This window comes from Trachemys scripta, chromosome 3 (genome assembly GCF_013100865.1).
Source record: "Trachemys scripta elegans isolate TJP31775 chromosome 3, CAS_Tse_1.0, whole genome shotgun sequence".
Classification (NCBI taxonomy): domain Eukaryota; kingdom Metazoa; phylum Chordata; order Testudines; family Emydidae; genus Trachemys; species Trachemys scripta.
The window spans coordinates 44962157-44981853 of NC_048300.1; the positions used below are offsets into that span (position 1 = coordinate 44962157).

Genomic DNA, 19697 nt, shown 5'->3' on the forward strand with positions numbered 1-19697 from the left:
GACTATACAAACTACTGTGACATCTCATTTTGGCATGAGTGGGTGGCACTTGGTAAAGTACTACACAACTTGCTTCCCTCTCCCAAATCAAGAAAAATGCAAGTGCATGGAGTTTAGTGAAACCCAGCAGGGCCCAATGGGAGCTAGGGCCAACGAGCCCAGCTGAATATTTGAGCTTCAACAACGGAGGACATACCCAAGCAAAGCCCTACACCGCATGCCTAATCAGAGGGTCTTCACAACCTACTATGAGCAGCATCTCATTTTGGCTTCTTTAATTGGCGGAGTTCGGCAAGTAGACAGAGCCTATTGAGAAGAACCACTGCTTTTTCCCCTACCCAAATTTGGACTCTCTAAAATCTATGCACCCAAAAGCAGAACTTGATAAATGAAATTCCCATGCATTGTTTTTTCCTCTAGAAAACTGCTGGGCTGTTTGAAACTTAGAAGCTCTTGCTAGAAATTTTTGTTAACAATTCCCAGTTTAAGCCCCTACCCTGCAATGAAATCCTCTGCTAGTGCAGACCCTGGAGGCTCAGTGAGGGGTCCCATTGACTTCGCTGAACCCTTACACAAATCAGGGGCCCATGCTACAGCATCAGAACCTCAGTTTTTCAACAGAAAATGGCTGGAGGGCCACAAACTGATCTCCAAGCAACCCATTATCACCAATTTTTTGTAACTGTCTCTATGATTTTTGCTCCTCATCCATTTTTTCTGCCCCTAGCACAGATCCCCTTTTTGTTTGGCCATCAGGGATGAGGCTCCAAATGTGAATAATTGCAAGTTGGTACACATCGCAAATTAATATGTCATCAGAAATAGCACCAAGTGACCAGAGAATGGGTTTGGATGATCAATATCCAAAGAAATACTAGAATAGAATATATCTATACAATTTCACTGAGAAGTTTAGTATTAGAGCTATATGTTATTTTCTCCAAAGGAATCAGTGGGTGTTTTCCTGTCCTTAAAAAGAATACATAACATAGTAACCAATTTTTATCTTCCACATAATGCCTGCTTGACTATATAGAATATACATTGGTCTTTAGAGGGCTTTTTGGAGGATTTTTTTTTTTTAAATTAAGTGTACTGTACATCCGTCATACACAACATTATGCACTTTTATCATATGTGCCATGTAGTTGAAGGGAGAAACAGTACTACATTATAAAACATTTATGGAAGCAGTTCATACATTGGCTTTTTTTTTTAAGATAAGCTAATTATGTTTTAATTGGGCTTGGCAGATTTTATTTTTGTAATTTTACTAGATAATATCAGTTTTGTTTCAAGCATTTTCTCAATTTTTTATCAGTTTAAATTTTTCAGCTGTCCAAAATTATGGGTTTAAGCATTTACTTTTTTTTGTATCTATTTAAATTTTCACAGTTGTGGGAAATTATATGACGGGGGGAGAACTTTATTTACTGACCATAGACATGGAGATTGAAAAAGTTAAAGCTTTATAAACCATTAAAACCCAAACTGTCAACATCATATGCCAAAATATAGATAAATATAATATATAGTAAATATTCTTAAATCAACTAGTCATTACTGTTTTTGCTATTCATTTGCTAATCCATTGGTAACGAGTCTATTCAAAAAAGTCTAAATCACTGATTTTTACTCTAGTAAGTTCTCAACCCACATTCTTCTTAGTTTGCCTATCTGTAAATTTCTATGATCATCGTTAGAAGTTAGAACTATTCCTTGTCAGTTTGTGTGTGTACACAGTAAAAAAAAAAAAAAAAAAAAAAACCTGACATATTCCCAATAAAAATCTAATCCTTCCAACCCTAGTTTTAATGTTAGGCCAGGCATCATTTTACAACTAATTTAGATGATCAGAACTGGTTTCTTTGCTTACTTAATGAATTGGCTTTCTCCATTCCCCTCCCCCACTGAATAGCAACAATGTTCAATAGTCATTGTTAAAAACTGACTTAATTCAAGTGACCACATGCTGCTTCCCCTAGAATCCTGAACTCTTAGAACCCAGAGAAAGATGATCACACTTTAAAAGCCTCGGTGAGGTGGCAAATGTGAAACAGAAAAAGCCTACAGCACCTGGTACTGTATTCCCAGATTGTTTTCCAGCCAAGTACTAACTAGGCCTCACACTGACTAGCATCGGAAATCAGGCAAGAGCTAGTGCGTTATGACAGGTATGGCTATAAGCAGAATCAGTTTACTTTTTAATTTGCACAAGGCAGTCAGTGAAAAAGGGGACTGGCAATATGTTTCTGAGAGGGCATCCCCAAACAGAATGTGTTCTAGCCTTAAAGGCTAAACGCATTAGAAAATGAATTTGTACCCTATTTCTTGAATGGTTTCTCACATCCACTGTAACTCTAAAGAGCTGACTTTGTCCTCACTTTTGCCCTTGCTGATTTTTGTCCATCACTACAAAAGCATCTAAGTTCCAACACAAGATCTGACACTCTCAGAAGTCATCTGTGATATTTTTTAGATTAACTGGATGCTCAAAATCAGTTAAACTAGCACTCTTCTCTATCCCTCTTATCAGTGCACCTCAATTTCTTTACTAAGTGATAACAGTCCCATAAAATATGAATTACCAAATTTCAATATTCTCACTCCATTAGAACATGGAAATCAATTGTGTCAGGTGCGTAAATGTTTGAAATCTGATAAAAATGACAGATGACCTTTTGGTGATCTCCAATTGAAAGGTTAAATTTGGGATCTTTTATGTATTCGGCAGCCCATAATAAATGAGCATATCAAATTTCAAGATTCTATCTCAATGGGAACATGGAGATGAATTGTGTCAGACACCTGTTAAAAGCATCTGTATGATATAGATAAATATCTATTCATACCTAGGAAGTTGGAGACAGTTGACAGAGTCTGGATTTTCTAGAGAGCCATTGTTATCCATTCCAAAAATACTGCAATTTCTAGCAAAATACTGCCAATCTTCCCAGTTTAAATCATTTTTCTTTTTCCTTTGAATTCTCATTGCTTCCGGCTGTGGACTATAGAACTGAAGGATAATATAGAACACCTACAAATGAACAACAAAATGCAGAACTGAAATGAGAATAGCTTGAGCTACAGACCAACATGAATACAAATATTAAATAAATTTCTGTATCCACATGCATTAATATAAAAAACTTATTTCACAGCATTCACCATATCTATGCATTTTGAATAAACAACAAATAGATGTCGCACATGAGAAATACCTAAGATATTTCTCCCCTTCTCCCAGACAGGTTTAAGAGTTAAAGTAAACTTTCTTGTTAAACCTGCTCTTTATACTGCTCCTTGGTAGGCAGTGGAATCTTTCATGACAATTATTCTTCATTACTTTTTGAGGTCTATTTGAAATTAGTACCTCATTGTATGGCAAGTCCATGCTCTGTGATATTACCAACATTTTGGCCACAAGAAAAAGGGATACTTATGTATTGCCAAACAGGTGGTGGATAGTTTTTTGGTTTTAAGACCACCCAATTTATTATTTTCCCCTGCCTTTGGCCTGGAACTACTTCAAATATCTGTGACACAGAAGGGAGTTTCCTCCACCACACTGTTGTATGGGCATTTGTGATAAGCACTCCCACATGTATACTCCGAATCAATTGAGCCTTAATATTTCACAGATATTTAAATTGGGTTTTAAATAGAGAACAAGTTCTTACAAACTACGCCAAAAATCTATCCTCAGATTCTTCTCTTCTCCTACCCCAAACATGCAAACTCAATTGACAATAAACAAAAAAGCTAACGAGAATAAGTTTTATAAACATTAGACCTTGGGCTTGATTCACCTCTGTGCATATAAGGGGCACAAACTGAAATGCCTGTTCTCATGGAGGCAGTTTCATCAGGGGGTCTATTCATCCCCAGGGCAGACCACAGTAGGCTACTACCCTTCAGCACTGGAGGGAGGCACCAAACTCCAAGCAGGACTCCACAGAATCCAGGCTGGTGGAAATGCTAGTTGGCCTGTCTCTGTCCCCTCCCACAGCAGTCCATCCCCTTTCTGGGCTTCATTAGCCAACTTCAAATCCCTGATAAAGCAGAGATTTCACATGGTTTTGTACTGATGCACACCTTTGAGTAGATTTTTTTTACTGCACCTATCTTCCAGTGGCTGAAGGCATGAAATCAGTCTCTTGTGTTTTAATAGAAATTACGGTTAAAAATTACAGCAGTGAAGCAACTTAAAAATGCATGTTTTGTTTATGAACGTAGGAGTTGTCATACTGGAGCTGAACATTAGTTCATCTACTCCATTATATTGCCTCTGACACTAGCCAAGATCTGATGTATCAGAGAAAAGCCAGAAACACAATGCACCTGCTCACTTTTTGCAACATTATGGGCAGGAGGAAATTTCTTCCAGGCCACCAAAGTGACCTGTTGATAGCTCAAAGTAAGAGGTCTGAACTGGCTTAAAATTGAAATCTGGTATACTTTCAACCTCCTCCTAGCTTTCATTTAATAAACATCAGGGAGCATCAACTACATTCCATTCTCATGCCCCAATGACAAACAAGAAAAAAATAGCCTTCTCATTACCTGATACTGTCCATTTTGTAAATCTATTGTGATAGTAACGCCACGGTCCAGATGTGCCGTGCTAATGAACAGAGATGAAATCCAGGAAGTTCCAATATCATTATCGTTGATATAACACAGGGAATGGGCTTCTGGGTTCAGCCTCAGCACTCTGTCATTAGTTGTGTCATCTGCACTATTAGGGATGCAATATCTCTGCACCAACGGGTGTACCCGGGGGTGACTGCCTGGGCAGCGGCATTCTGACTGGGTGTGCAGGTGAGGAAATTCCCCAGAGAATACCTCCAAAATGTCTCTGTTACAGCATAAAAAAGTAAATAGGTACATGGGTAAAGGGAAAGATGAGTGAAATTAGGAGCATCTATGATTACAGATTAAATTTCAGCCCCAGCCTTAACCACCACCATCATAAACCACCACACTAAATGTGATTAGAACACCACCATTAATAGTTCTCTTTTATTACATCATGCCTGACTCTGATCACTAATCTGAATACTTTCCTTAAAACACAAACATTATAGCATTGACATCGTGTTTGTAGTAGCTGTATCAATTAATCCACTTGAGTGTTATGTGACGAACTGGGACTGTTCTTACTGTGGTCTTTAAATGCTGACAGGGGAGTGTGGCTAGGATGGTCTGCGTTGGGGGATGGGAGACTGACTGAGGGAAGATACCTGAGCATGTAACGTGAGAACCCAGGAAGGGGTTAGAGGCCCGGTAACACCTTTGCCCGGGAAACTGAACAAAGGCTGTGGGAGAGGTCGCTGAAGGGAGAGTTTTCAGGAGCTGGCTGGTGATATGGCTGGGGGGCAGACAGGGCTCTGACATCCCAAGGGGACTAGGGCACCCTGGGACCCCAAGATGGACCTGAGGGGGGTCCTGTTGTCTGTGCCTGCAAGACCTGTCTTGGACTGTATTCCTGTCGTCTAAATAAACCTTCTGCTTTACTGGCTGGCTGAGAGTCATGGTGAATCGCAGGAAGCCGGGGGTGCAGGGCCCTGAATCCCCCATACTCTGTGACATGCTAGTACCTACATTTTCTGAAAAACATCCAGTTATGCAAACAAATTTGCAACCTCAAATAACTATGAGTGCAGAAAAAAAGTGTTTATTGAGAATTTTGGCCTCAATATCTGAAGTGTCCACTACCTATGTGTGCCTGTCTTTGTGGTTACCCAACTAGACACGGATTTCAAAGGACACTGACCACATACAGTTCCCATTGACTTCTTTGGAAGATGAAATCAGGCCCTAGCTCTCAGGTAGGTTACCCAAAAGCTGAGCCATCCGAAATTAGTGGATACTTTTGAATATCTGAGTATTTAATCACCTGATATGCTAGCTATCATAGAAGATTAGGATTGGAAGAGACCTCAGGAGGTCATCTAGTCCAACCCCCTGCTCAAAGCAGGACCAACACCAACTAAATCATCCCAGACAGCGCTTTGTCAAGCCAGGCCTTAAAAACCACTAAGGATGGAGATTCCACCACTTCCCTAGGTAACCCATTCCAGTGCTTCACCACCCTCCTAGTGAAACAGTGTTTCCTAATATCCAACCTAGACCTCCCCCACTGTAAATTGAGACCATTGCTTCTTGTTCTGTCATCTGCCACCACTGCGAACAGCCGAGCTCCATCCTCTTTGGAACCCCCCTTTAGATAGTTGAAGGCTGCTATCAAATCCCCCCTCACTCTTCTCCTCTGCAAACTAAATAACCCCAGTTCCCTCAGCATCTCCTCATAAGTCATGTGCCCAGCCCCCCAATCATTTTCCTTGCCCTCCGCTGGAGACTCTCCAATTTGTCACATCCTTTCTGTAGTGGGGGGCCCAAAACTGGATGCAGTACTCCAGATGTGGCCTCACTAGTGCCAAATAGAGGGGAATAATCACTTCCCTCAATCTGCTGGCAATGCTCCTACTAATGCAGCCCAATATGCCATTATTCTCCTTGGTAACAAGGGTACACTGTTGACTCATATCCAGCTTCTCTTCCACAGTAATCCCCAGGTCCTTCTCTGCAGAACTGTCACTTAGCCAGCCAGTCCCCAGCCTGTAGCAGTGCATGGGATTCTTCCGTCCTAAGTGCAGGACTCTGCATTTGTCCTTGTTGAACCTCATCAGATTTCTTTTGGCCCAATCCTCCAATTTGTCTAGGTCACTCTGGACCCTATCCCTACCTTCCAGTGTATCTACCTCCCTCCCCAGCTTACTGTCATCCGCGAACTTGCTAAGGGTGCAATCCATCCCATCATCCAGATCATTATGAAGATGTTGAACAAAACCAGCCCTAGTACTGACCCCTGGGGCACTCCACTTGATACCAGCTGCCAACTAGACATCAAGCCATTGATCGCTACTCGTTGAGCCTGATGATCTAGCCAGCTTTCTATCCACCTGATAGTCCATTCATCCAATCCATCCTACTTTAACTTGCTGGCAAGATTACTGTGGGAGACTGTATCAAAAGCTTTACTAAAGTCAAGGTATATCATGTCCACTACTATCTATCAACTGCACCTGCAGTTAATTCTGGGCTCGTTTGTTTGTGGCCACTATACCCACAAAATAGGATGCCGGTTTAAGGATCTTTAAAATCAGATAAACAGTTTAGAATATGATATATCTGGCTGAATTAATCTAATTTTTATTTCATGGGAAACAGCAAGGATTTCCTTGAGAGAATAAAAGCCAATGTGATTGTGGCATTGTCGGGATAGGTCTGTATTGAATTATGAACTCATTTTCTATTATGCCTTGCACCCATGTCTATTCTTGCCTAACAGCAGCCTATTGTAATGTATTTCCAGATGGCTGACCTTCCAAATAAGATGATTGATACCTCATTGCAGGACAATCACTGAGAAGTCATCCAGATTGCAATCTGGGGCCATCAACTTTGACTGTTTCCCAGTGAAACACATGGCAGAGACAGAGGTCTCCTTCAGAACTGAGTACTGCTCTGGACAAGGAGACAGAACATCCCCACATGCAAGGAAGACTTTCAGGAGAGTGCGAGCAGAAGGGTCTCTGTCTAGCCTGGAATACTAACAAACCTCAGACTCACAAGAAGAGGCGAGATCAAACCAGGGGATTGTGCTCTAAGGATTTTTGTTTTCAAAATTTCTGTAACTCTTGAGGGCTTCAACAGCAAAGTTTCTGTAGTTAAGAATCTTTGTTGCTAAACCTGCATTCCTTGCTTACCTGCCACTTTGTCCCCAAAGGAGTTAAATTAGAAGCCTGGAGTACCCACAGCCCCAGGTGGAGCTCTGGGGTATGTGTAAAAGCAACTGCAGGTGCTTGGAAAGTCTCAGACACTGAGTTCAGGGTCTAGAATGGTTGAGTGGTGCCACATGTCCCAGGAAAGCATCTTAGACCAGTGGTCTGAGCATGGGAGTGTACAGACCCAGAAACAAAAAAGGGATTAGACTTTACCCTGACCCTGTTGGCTTGGGAGCACGTGAGACACAGCAATGGGGTCTACTCGCCACAGACTGGGTAACTGTACAGTGGGGTACTAGGCCAGGTTGCAACAATGACAACATATAAACACAAAGGATATCACAGTATGACTATCTCGTATTAGAAGTCATTGTATATATTTTAAAAACATCGGAAAAACACAACTGATATCTAACATTCCATCCATGACTGATCTCGCCTCAAAGCCTGTTTGATCTGAACAGCCCTGTTGAATCCATTCCCAGTAAACTATGACCACAAAAGTAACCATCTTTTAAGGAGAATATCAAAAAAAGCCCTGCATTTTGGGGAACAAATTTACCATTATGTATTCTTCCTCTCTCTCATCATACTCCTAGGTTTTACCAAGAACAACAGGGGTTTTTTGTTTTGTTTTTTTACCTGTTTGTAAGTGCCACTTGGTACAATCGAAAATCTTGCATTCTTCCAACAAATTGCTCTAAACCTATGAAAATATATTATAAATAAATAATCTAATTCCATCAACCAGAAATCAACTCTACACTGCATGAAAGCACCTTTTATTCAGCACATAGTGATCTCTCTTGCACAATTACCTCCCATGAATGAAACCATCTTGGATGTGGACAAAACTATAGAGGGCAGTGAATTAAATTTTTGATAAAAAGAATGATTTATAATAACTTTATAGGAACATTTTGTACCTCTCTTTTTTCTGATTAGAGAGGTGGCACAGGGACCGGCTCATTAGACAGAAGTAATGAGCCAGTCTATGTGCCACCTCTAATTAGAGAAGAGATACAGTAGGTACAACTGTACCTATCAATTTATAAAATAAAGATAAAAGGTATTTAAAATATTCCTTTCCTTTATACAGTCATTAGGTTGATGTCATTCTAACTTTTGAATACTAACAGAAGACATTTCCAGACATTTTAAGAGTTTTTAAAAGTAGGATGGAAAATTACTTTTCTTGGTTGCCCAATAACAAAATAACTCTGTTTAAGACAGACACGGATATATTTAGGAGTTAGTTCCAAATTACAATATGTTCTGGATCAGTGGTACCTTTTTTGTCCACAGAGCCAATTCATCATTGTACAGAATTGAAGAGAGCCACAAACTAACAGTACCCAGATTTTGCACTGTTCATACAATGATGTAGAATTTGTCTAATTCTGAATGTAGACTGATGTAGAGCTCTATAAATCATGATGTAGTCTGAAAGGAAGGACTGGTAGCAGTAGTAAGTTGTTATCTATGTGAACCTTTCAATATGCATTACCTCACTGAAAATTAGCTTGCAGAGCTACTTACCATGGTTTTAGACACACATCAAGCATATAATATTTTGAATGCTGAGCATACAGTGCTAAAATACTGCAGAACTTACCACTGAAACTTTGCCCAATTTGCAGTGCTCCGTCAGCAGCAAGGTCTGCAATTGGTCCATCAAGTATTCTTGAATCAAAAGCAGTGTTGTCATCCTCCAAACCATCTACAAAGAAACTGATTTTGGTGTGATGAACCTACAAAGATATATATAAAGAGGCAAATAAAGGTTCGTTAGAAATAATCATTTTGAATTTTGTACTAATTGCATCTATTATTGATTAACCATTTTGAACAAAGTAAGGGAGTTTTTTACTTTCTGGATATCTTTTAAATCCCCTGGCCTGTTTTCCATATTTACTAACTAATCTTCCCACTAGTAATCTAGGTAACAAACATGTCAGAAACATAGACTAGAAAAGTATCATAATGGTCAAAGCAAACAAAAAGCTACAATGAATTAATATTAAGGGGTCTGTCTGATTGAATCAACAAACAAACCAAGGAAATGCAGAGTCAAGGTTACCACTCCATTCCCAATTTTACTGTAATGCCTAGGTATTTCTTCATTTTAAGATCAGGGCTTCACGCACCATAATCCTATTAGTCTTTTTCCTTGATGGGGAAAACATTTCAATACATCTTTCTCAGAGTACTGAGGATATCCTTCCTTCACTGTACAGAACAGTAATTAAAATAATAATTACTACTTTCCACATTACATCCAAAGATCTTAAAGCACTTTACAAACATTAACTAATTATGTGACATGCTTGTGATATATCATCCTCCTTTTAAAGATGCGTAAAGAGAGGCCCAATGAATTTAAATGACTAGCCAATGGTCAAAACACAAAGTGGTACAGGTGGTACACAGATTTCAAGAGTCCTTTATGCTAACCATGAGAAAACCCTGAATTTAAAACACTTTCACTGAGGAATTGAGAAAATGCAAAGAAGGTACCAATGTGAGATTTGTAAAGATGGCTACAGCACTCGACCCAAGATTTAAGAATCTGAAATGCCTTCCAAAATCTGAGAGAGAGGAGATAGAGAGAATCTTTTTAGAAGTCTTAAGAGAGCAACACTCCAATGTGGAAACTACAGAACCCGAACCACCAAAAAAGAAAATCAATCAATCAATCTTCTGCTGGTGGCATCTGACTCGATGATGAAAATGAACAAGCATCAGTCCACACTGCTTTGGGTGGCTTTTGAGCAGAACCCATCATCAGCATGGACACATGTTCCCTGGAATGGTGGTTGAAGCATAAAGAGACACATGAATCTTTAGCTCATCTGGCACGTAAATATCTTGCAACACCGGCTACAACAGTGCCATGAGAACATCTGTTCTCACTTTCAGGTGACATTGTAAACAAGAATCGGACAGTATTATCTCCTGCAAATGTAAACAAATTTGTCTGAGCGATTGGCTGAACAAGAAGTAGGACTGAGTGGACTTGCAAGCTTTAAAATTTTACATTGTTCTATTTTTGAATGCAGTTATTTTGTACATAATTCTATATTTGTAAGTTCAACTTTCATGATAAACAGATTGCACTATAGTACTTGTATTAGGTGAATTGAAAAATACTATTTTTTTATTTTTTACAGTGCAAACACTTGAAATAAAAATAAATATAAAGTGAGCACTGTACATTGTATATTCTGTGTTGTAATTGAAATATTTGAAAATGTGGAAAACATCCAAAAATATTTAAATAAATGGTATTCTCTTGTTTAACAGTGCGATTAATCGCACAATTAATCGCTATTAATTTTTTAATTGCGCGATTAATCATGATTAATTTTTTAATCACTTGACAGCCCTACTTTATTGATAAATGAAGCACTGCAAAAAGTTCCCTTTAATTTATAGAGCTGAGTGAATAATTTGGAACAAATACTTTACTAGATTAATTTAGCTTCCTTTTTCTGTTCACAGAATAACTATGAGCAGATCACAATTTCCTCAATTAACTAACTTTTTGCCTTTTACTCCAAAGACTAATCACAAACAGTTTGCTGATAGTACACAATACTCGACATTCAGAACTCAAGCTGTGTTGCTTAGTTGCAACTGGGTGTGTGTCATATAGGTTTGCAACCTTTTCTTTTCTGAGCCACACAAAATTTTGCCAAGTCTTCATTCCTAGAAAAGTGAGATGAATAAAGTTACACATATGAATAAATGTTTGCACTACTGGAGCCCAATCCTTGTTGTAAAGTATATGGTTAGACACTGGTCTCTCTTCCTAGAGTGGCTCTGTGCCTGGTATATAGCAAAGTGTTTGGGGAAAGTTCGCCCTCTTGATGTGTCAAATAGTATCCCATTAAATATACGATAACATAAAATATACCAAATGCACTGATTTACTGTCATTTTTCTGTCATTACCATAGTGATTTTACATGAAGTGTATGCATGTGAGTGTGGGGATTCGCCAAGTATATGGTCAGTCCCTTGTTTAGATCACTTCCTGGGCTATTTAAAAGTTGCTTACCACAAATAATCATGCATACAGGTTTGAAATATGGGGCCAAATTTGGAGATGAGGTGGTGGCATCAGGCAGCCTGTTATGACTCCTTGATTCTCTCCCAGGCTCTGAACACAAGTTAGGGCAGTCTGGGGGCTTCTCTAATTTGCACCATCTAATATGGACCCCAAAGGACCATCCACCAGCTTAGTATAGCAAAGCAAGCACAACACATTCAAACAGGCCTCTGACATTCCTCCAACATACCTTCCAACCCCTGATATGCCCCTTTCGTCAGTGGCTGCAAGGAGTGCTAGTTAAACCTACTGTGTACCCACTGGAGATTCCCTACACTACGGGATGTCTATGCAGACAGTCTTCACTCCAGGCAGTGATTTCTGCGAGCATTCTTTTTCTTGTCAGTTTATGTTAAATTTGAGTTAATATTCAGATAAATATTTAGTGGCAGTCTCCCAGTCCTAGTAATTCAGAAGACACTGAGCTTTTTTCTGTTAGAACTGTTCTGAATTAGCGTATAAGTTACATGAAATTAGAAAGAATTTATAACACAGCAGGCTTCTAGGTGTGATTTTATGGAATTCAAAAATTTAATCTGAAAAATAAGGAGACAGACAGACACACGGGAAAGGAAACCACATACCAGTTTCATTTCCTTATAGCCATATATTCCTAACTTAATTAAATATATTAAATGCAACTCATTCAAAATGTTCAAACTCGCCCTGATAGCTCACTTCATTATAAATACAATGAATAAACTTTATTGAAAAACCTTTTTTATTTATGTGAGTGATTTATTCGCAAGAACATTCAAACCAGGAATTATCAGATTTTAACTGCATTTTGTTTGTGAGAGGTTTATTTCAAATGATGGTTTGGAGAGTGTCAGATTTCAAAACATTATTTTGTTGTTGCCAGAATGTTATTTCCATTTTGAAGAAACAGGTAATCATGAACTTAAATGGATGCCTGGTGAATAGTCTCTACTGATACAGGCTAAGAGAAGCTGGAGTGCTCTAGCCTGCCTTGAGATCCACTCTAATCAAATCAAATAGGGCTGGAATAATTGCATCCTTAAGAACAAGGGGTGTGTGAGGCCAAACAAAAGGCTTATGAGCCAACACAATTTGGTGCAAAAGGAAGGCGAGACCCTGAAAAATTCATTTTAAAAATCAGAGAACGAGCATTCAGAATGCTATTCCACCAACAAAACCTTTCAAATTCTAACCAAGATAAACAGCCACAGTTATCTATAAATCTGAGCTTGAGTGATTATCATCAGTGCTTCAGGCACCATGATTCTATTAGTATTTTAAGAAAGAAAATGTGAAATGAATAGAAAATTGATTTTATGGAGAAAATTTATTTCCCTTAAATTATACTTTAAAATAAATATACATGCTGAGTTTTATTATTGTTATTTCCAGATGCAGTCAATATTTCTCAGATTTAGACAAGGATTTATTGCCCTTCCACTGAAAAAAAAATTGGAAGGTTATCGCCATAATTACTAGGCATCGAGATTTGTTCAAAAAGTTCTTGCATATGGGTTTCCCCACTCTAAGCACATCACTTTCATTTTAAGTTAGCTTTCTGTGTTGACACATCCATGACCCAAATGCAGGAAGATCTTATTTAATTTAATACAAAGCCTTTAAACAGCCAATGCCCTGTATGTGAGAGAGAGAGAGAGAGTGTGTGTGTGTGTGTGGTGGTTGAATTGCAGGGGGGGGCGCGTTGCATCACATTTTTTTACAGCCTTTTACTGTCATTTGGTGTTTGACTGTTATCATTATAAAAGATACAGGCTTTTCTACTTTGTTATTTGTAGCATTATCTCATGTTTTACAACATCTTTGCACAACATGCAGGCACATGAAATATAACTAGTGAAAAGTTCTCAGTTGTATTAATGCATAAAAAAGAATGTGGTTCCATCTCTACTGTCTTTACCCAGCCAAAAGCTGATGAACAGCCAATTTTCCTTTATCACATTAGCACAGCCATGAGGGAAACACATTTGTTCTAGTCAGCTACACTAAAGATACTATTACCAATCTAACATATACATGTTTTATATCAGCAGTATTCTCAGAGTATGAGGGAGCCAACAATATATTAACACTAGCATGACAGTTTATTTAAGAAAAGAAAATTGTCTCTGTAGAGGGACAGAACTTAGAAATGTATGGCTAAAGCTCAGTGTCACTGGTCTAATAAAGGTAATAATTCTTAAGCTTTCTTTATAGCAGGTAACACTCCTGTGACAGCTCTGTCATATCATTCAAATAAAAATGTTGTCTTTTTACAAGTTTAAGTGCACCTTTATTTTGAGTCAGATATGAAGCATGTTTTTTATTTTCTGTTTTCATGGTAAGAACATCTATACTTGGGGGTGAGTAGGCCAGTTCTCAGCTCATTACAAATTTGCTCTCTCAATTCTTCTAGGACCCAATTCTGCCACATTTATTTTGCCCTGAGTAGTACCATATTCTACAAGTATTGCTATAGGAAATCAGTGGAACTATTCGCAGAATTGGACCTTAAATGATTAGATATTTTATATAGTAAAAATAGATTAATGCAATCTCAAAATCTCTCACCAGCTTTCCCACTCCCCCTGCTGCAACCTCTTTATATTAAATAGGATTTAGAATAGTTGGGTTTAATATAGCACATTCCCAAAGTAGCCCTAAGCACTTTACAGTGCTGAACTGGATATCAGTAGTGCAGTGACTGTGTACAGCTAAGGCAGCAGTCATTATGCATTTGGCAGTAGCTCAATGTGATGATCCCCCTGCTGGTTATTAAAGGGGGTATGAATACTTGACAGAGAAAGAAATTGTAGGAGGGGAACCATGTGTGGTATAAAAAAATCCCAGTGGCTCTCCAGTGTGGGAGGAGGGAAATGTCTCCAATTTTGGTGTCTATATAAACTAAGCTAAAGAAGAAGAAAGGTTGGAACTGAATTGACTGTTCGATGTGATTATTTAAAGTGTCCTCCCCAGGAGCATTACATCACATACAAAACATTGGAAATAAACTATCTATTTTTACTGTCAGATGCCCAGGACAACAGGATTATCCCCCTATTCTGCTATCAATAAAGTTCTATGCAATCTTTAATTTCCCCGAAGAGAGCAGCAAGAGATGGAGAGAGGAGTCGAAGTGTGGCCTGATGGTTTTACAGAGCACAGGACCTGAGACCTGTACTGCCAGAATTCTAATCCCAGCTCCGACAACTGTCCCAATCTGTCAAATATTCACTAAAGCACTTTACAGGTAGGTTGTGAGGAATAGTTAGTTACTGAGCTAGATTCATCTTGAAACTGTGCTGAGCTTGATACAAAGACAAAAAAAAGGGGGGGGGGGGCGCAGTGGAAAATCCACATAGCAGGAAACTGTGGTGGTGCCACGTGCCCAAAACCTCTCCTTTAGTGGAGGGCCTGTAATTATCCTGCACGGCCTCAGCCATGGGCTGTCCAGTGAGATGAGGGATAAGCATCCCTCTTAAAGTCTGCACTAGTGAGGTTTTCATAAAGCCCCAGCTATGATTAAAACTGACCTCTGCATCCAGAAACTCCAAGAAAACAAGAAGTATGGTCACCTACCCTCCCTGAGGTAAATCCCCCATGCGGTCAGAGGGTCAGGCTGGTTCAAAGAAGTGTGATTTGCACTTTCCTGTGCATGAAGTTAATCTGACCCAACAGTTGTAAAATGAGGTAAGATTAAAAAATGTATTATAAATGCTAAATATTATCTCATTTGAAGATCTGTTCCTCCTGAAGACCCAGCCACATTGTCCAAAAAACTGAATTTAACAATGGTTCTGAATCATGGGTTTGACCATGCAGAGCTGTAACACATTTTACTGACATACATGGACTATTATTGTGCTATAATGTAACTATAATGTAATATAACTGCAACATGGGATAGGTCAGAATGAAGATCAACAATTCTTTCCATTAAGTGGATGGGATCTAACAATATCACACTGGGATGTCAGCTTTAGGCATAATGGTAATAAAAGTACCTTGTACTTCTATAGCACTTTCACTGCCCAAAGTACTCAACAAACGGAAGTAATTATGACCGTGTTCTACAGATGAGAAAACCGAGTTGTAGAAAATTTAAAGTAGTGCAGCCATGTTCACACAGTGAGTCCTTGTCAGAATGCATAAGACAACCCAGGTATCTTGACTCCAATCTAGACCATGCTGCTGGCCTTCCATGCATAAACCCAAGTCCTTATGTACCGGGAATTGAATCCACAAACTTTTGTCCCAGAGGTAACAATACTGACTGAACTTCAAAGGCATTAGAGTACTATATACATACAATATGTAGCATATAATGTTTTTTATGTATGCATACAAAGCTGTCACTCAAACTGACATTATTATACAAAGCAAAACAACTGAACTACTTTTACAAGAGGTGGTGAACTGTATTTTTGGACTCCTCTACACAAGAAAATTTTATCCCTTTAACTAAATCTGTTTAGAAACTGGTTTAGTTAAATTAGTGTGTGTGTGTGTGTGTGTGTGTGTGTGTGTCTGTCTGTCTGTCTGTCTCTCTTGTGTGGCCACTCTTATTTTGGTTTAGTTAAATCAGTAAAATTTTCATGTGTCGACAAGGCCGTATAGCAGAAATAAATCTCTGCCTTAGCACTCCACACTGACGAACCCAACCATGAAATACCCTGATAAAAATATGAATATGGGGGGTAAGGGGGAAAGAGTCAAGAAGAGAGAAAGGATAGAAATCTTTAGGTTCCATTAAATAAAAAATTACTTATATTATTTGTATTGCAGTAGAGCATAGACACTCCAGTCATAGACCAGGGCCCCATTCTGCAAGCAACTGTACAAACAGATGGTTTCTGCCCCAAACAGCTCATAGTTTTATATGCTTTAAATAAGTACCTGCTTTACCATAAGTACTATCAAAAAGCTACTGTGCGTCCTACTGGAATTTTTGCCAGAAGAAAAACTTACAAAAAGACCTGAAGAAGAGCTCTGTAGAGGTTGAACGCTGGTAAAAGAGACAAACAGAAGTTGATCCAATAAAAGACACCACATCACCCACCATGTCTCTAAATTAGGCTGTCATGGGATAAGATGGAAGGTCATCGTATGGATCAGTAAGTGGTTAAAAGATAGGAAAAAAGGGTAGAAATAAATGGTCAGTTTTCAGAATGGAGAGAGGTAAATAGTGGTGTCCCCAAGGGGTCTGTACTGGGACCAGTACTATTCAACATATTGACAAATGATCTGGAAAAAGGGGTAAACAGTGAGGTGGCAAAATTTGCAGAGGATACAATACTCCTCAAGATAGTTAAGTCCAAAGCAGACTGCAAAGAGTAACAAAGGGATCTCACAAAACTGGGGGACTCAGCAATAAAATGGCAAATGAAAGTCAATGTTGATAAATGCAAAGTAATGCACACTGGAAAACATAATCCCAACTATACATATAAAATTAACTGTTACCACTCAAGAAAGAGATCTTGGAGTCATTGTGGATAGTTCTCTGAAAACATCCACTCACTGAGCAGAGACAGTCAAAAAAGCAAAGAGAGTGCTGGGAATCATTAAGAAAGGAATAGCTAAGGCGACCGAAAATATATAGCCTCTATATAACTCCATGGTAAGCCCACATCTTGAATACTGAATGCAGATGTGGTTGCCCCATCTCAAAAAAGATATAGTGTAATTGGAAAAGATTCAGAAAAGGGCACAAAGATGATTAGGGGTATGGAACAGCTTCCTTATGAGGAAAGATTAATAAGATTGGGACTTTTCAGCTTGGAAAAAGAGATGACTAAGGGCGGGATATGACAGAGGTCTAATAAAATCATGACTGGTATGGAAAAAGTAAATAAGGAAGTGTTATTTAAACCTTCTCATAACACAAGAACTAGGGGTCACCAAATGAAATTAATAGGCAGCAGGTTTAAAACAAACAAAAGGAAGTATTTCTTCACAAAGCGCAGTCAATCTGTGGAACTCTTTGCCTGAAGATGTTGTGAAGGGTTCAAAAAAGAACTAGATAAATTCATGGAGGATAGGTCCATCAATGGCTATTAGCCAGGATGGGCAGGGATAGTGTCCTTAGCCTCTGTTTGCCAGAAGCTGGGAATGGGTGACAGGGGATGGATCACTTGATGATTACTTGTTCTGTTCATTCCCTCTGGGGCACCTGGTATTGGATACTGTCAGAAGACAGGATACTGGGCTAGATGGACCTTTGGTCTGACCCAGTATGGTTGTTCTTATGTTCTTATTTCTGATACTCTAAAAGGAAACATTCCTTTTACTTGTTAAAAATACATTCTTTTTAATGTCTCACCATAGTTCCTAATTTCCATGGGACAGAATTTTAATTCCAATGTTTTACCTCAGTCTATTGCTCTAACCACCATACCACATTGTCTGGTAAGATACACGGGAAAACTAGAAGGGCCTCTTCCCTGGCATATAGATCAGGAAAGAGGGCTTTTGCAATAGGTAGAACCTCTTATAAGCAGAGGAAAACAATAAACCTTCCACAAGCCAGTCAGGCTAAATGACACCAAGCCTAATCAGTCAATTTACTGATGGCTGCAGGTTCAACTGCAGTCTCCAACCTAGGGTCAGCTATGCCCACTCAAGAAAGTCTCAGGTGACAGGGACAACATGACATTTGTAGAACCCAGTGCGGAGGGGACACACCCATGTTGCTATGGACAGCCACTGTCTCCAGTCAGGAAGCACACCAGTAAACCATGATATATGCTCAGGACCCCAGGGGTACTGCAACTGGCTTATTGCTGTAGGGAAAAACAAGTTGCAAACGCACCTGCAACCTGACTGTAAAGCAGTGAATGGAGCCATTATGAACATTAGGTGTTCGCAAGATGTAAAAATGAAAAATCTGTTTGTGTGTCAGATAAGAAAAGGAAGCTAACACTTTCCCCTAATTTCAGACCAATTGGGAGATGGGAGCATATTGAGATAGTCTCCAAATTAATTTAGTTCATCTGTTAAATAGCTCCCAATTACTTACTAGAAATTCCTCAGGACTAGCAATACTGTTAATAAGAAAATTGTGCACTTATATAAATTCCAAGGATTTCAAAGCAGATTACAAACAGTAATTAACTGAGCCATACCATACACCTATGAGGTAAAAAATTATGGTTATACTCATGTCTCAGATGGGCAAACTGAGGCACATGGTGGTTTAGGGCCAAATTTTCATCTCAGTTATGCTGATAAAAATCTTCAAGTCTATTGAAGTCAAGCAAATTACTCTGGATTTACACTGGTGTAAGTGAAAGCAGAATTTGTCTAGTGATTTGCTCAAGGTCATGCAGTTAATCAGTGTTAGTCATGTCTCTCAAACTACCAACTTTAAATCAGTACACCATATTCCCTTACAACTGTTCCGTGTCATGTAATTTTGTATGTTTCTTCTAGTGGATATTTCCAATGTATGGCCTTTTCCTGAACTCATATTCTTTGACTACGTAGTAAGCTTCCCCAACTCTCTTAGATGCATTGTGAACACTGGAGCTCTCTCAAGAAGCTCACTATACAGAAATGGACAGTGTATCAAGACATTTTTTCCAAGGTGATAAAACAGATTAAGGAAATGACAAAAATGACAGGCCTATGGCTTCCTTGCATACTTTAATAGACACAACAAATCAGCAGCGGTCTCTGATGACAACAGATGAAGATATAGTAGATGGAGGAGCAAATTAGCGATGCTGCTACAACAGTCTAAACTCGAGTGTACATTTTTGTTCACCTTCAGCAGGTCTAAAAATGTTACTTTTGCCTACATGTAGGAAGATAGATAGCATA

General features: G+C 39.0%; 1 protein-coding gene across 1 annotated transcript in view; it reads right to left on the minus strand.

Annotated features, from left to right (window-relative positions):
• USH2A (usherin) overlaps window positions 1-19697 on the minus strand; it is a 548586-nt gene that overhangs the window by 494134 nt on the left and 34755 nt on the right. The window contains exons 3-6 of the mRNA XM_034764482.1: window positions 9406-9541; window positions 8433-8496; window positions 4564-4858; window positions 2853-3037 (exon numbers count right to left, since the gene is read on the minus strand). Of these exons, the coding sequence (XP_034620373.1) occupies window positions 2853-3037; window positions 4564-4858; window positions 8433-8496; window positions 9406-9541 (680 nt within the window). The remainder of the gene's footprint in view (window positions 1-2852; window positions 3038-4563; window positions 4859-8432; window positions 8497-9405; window positions 9542-19697) is intronic.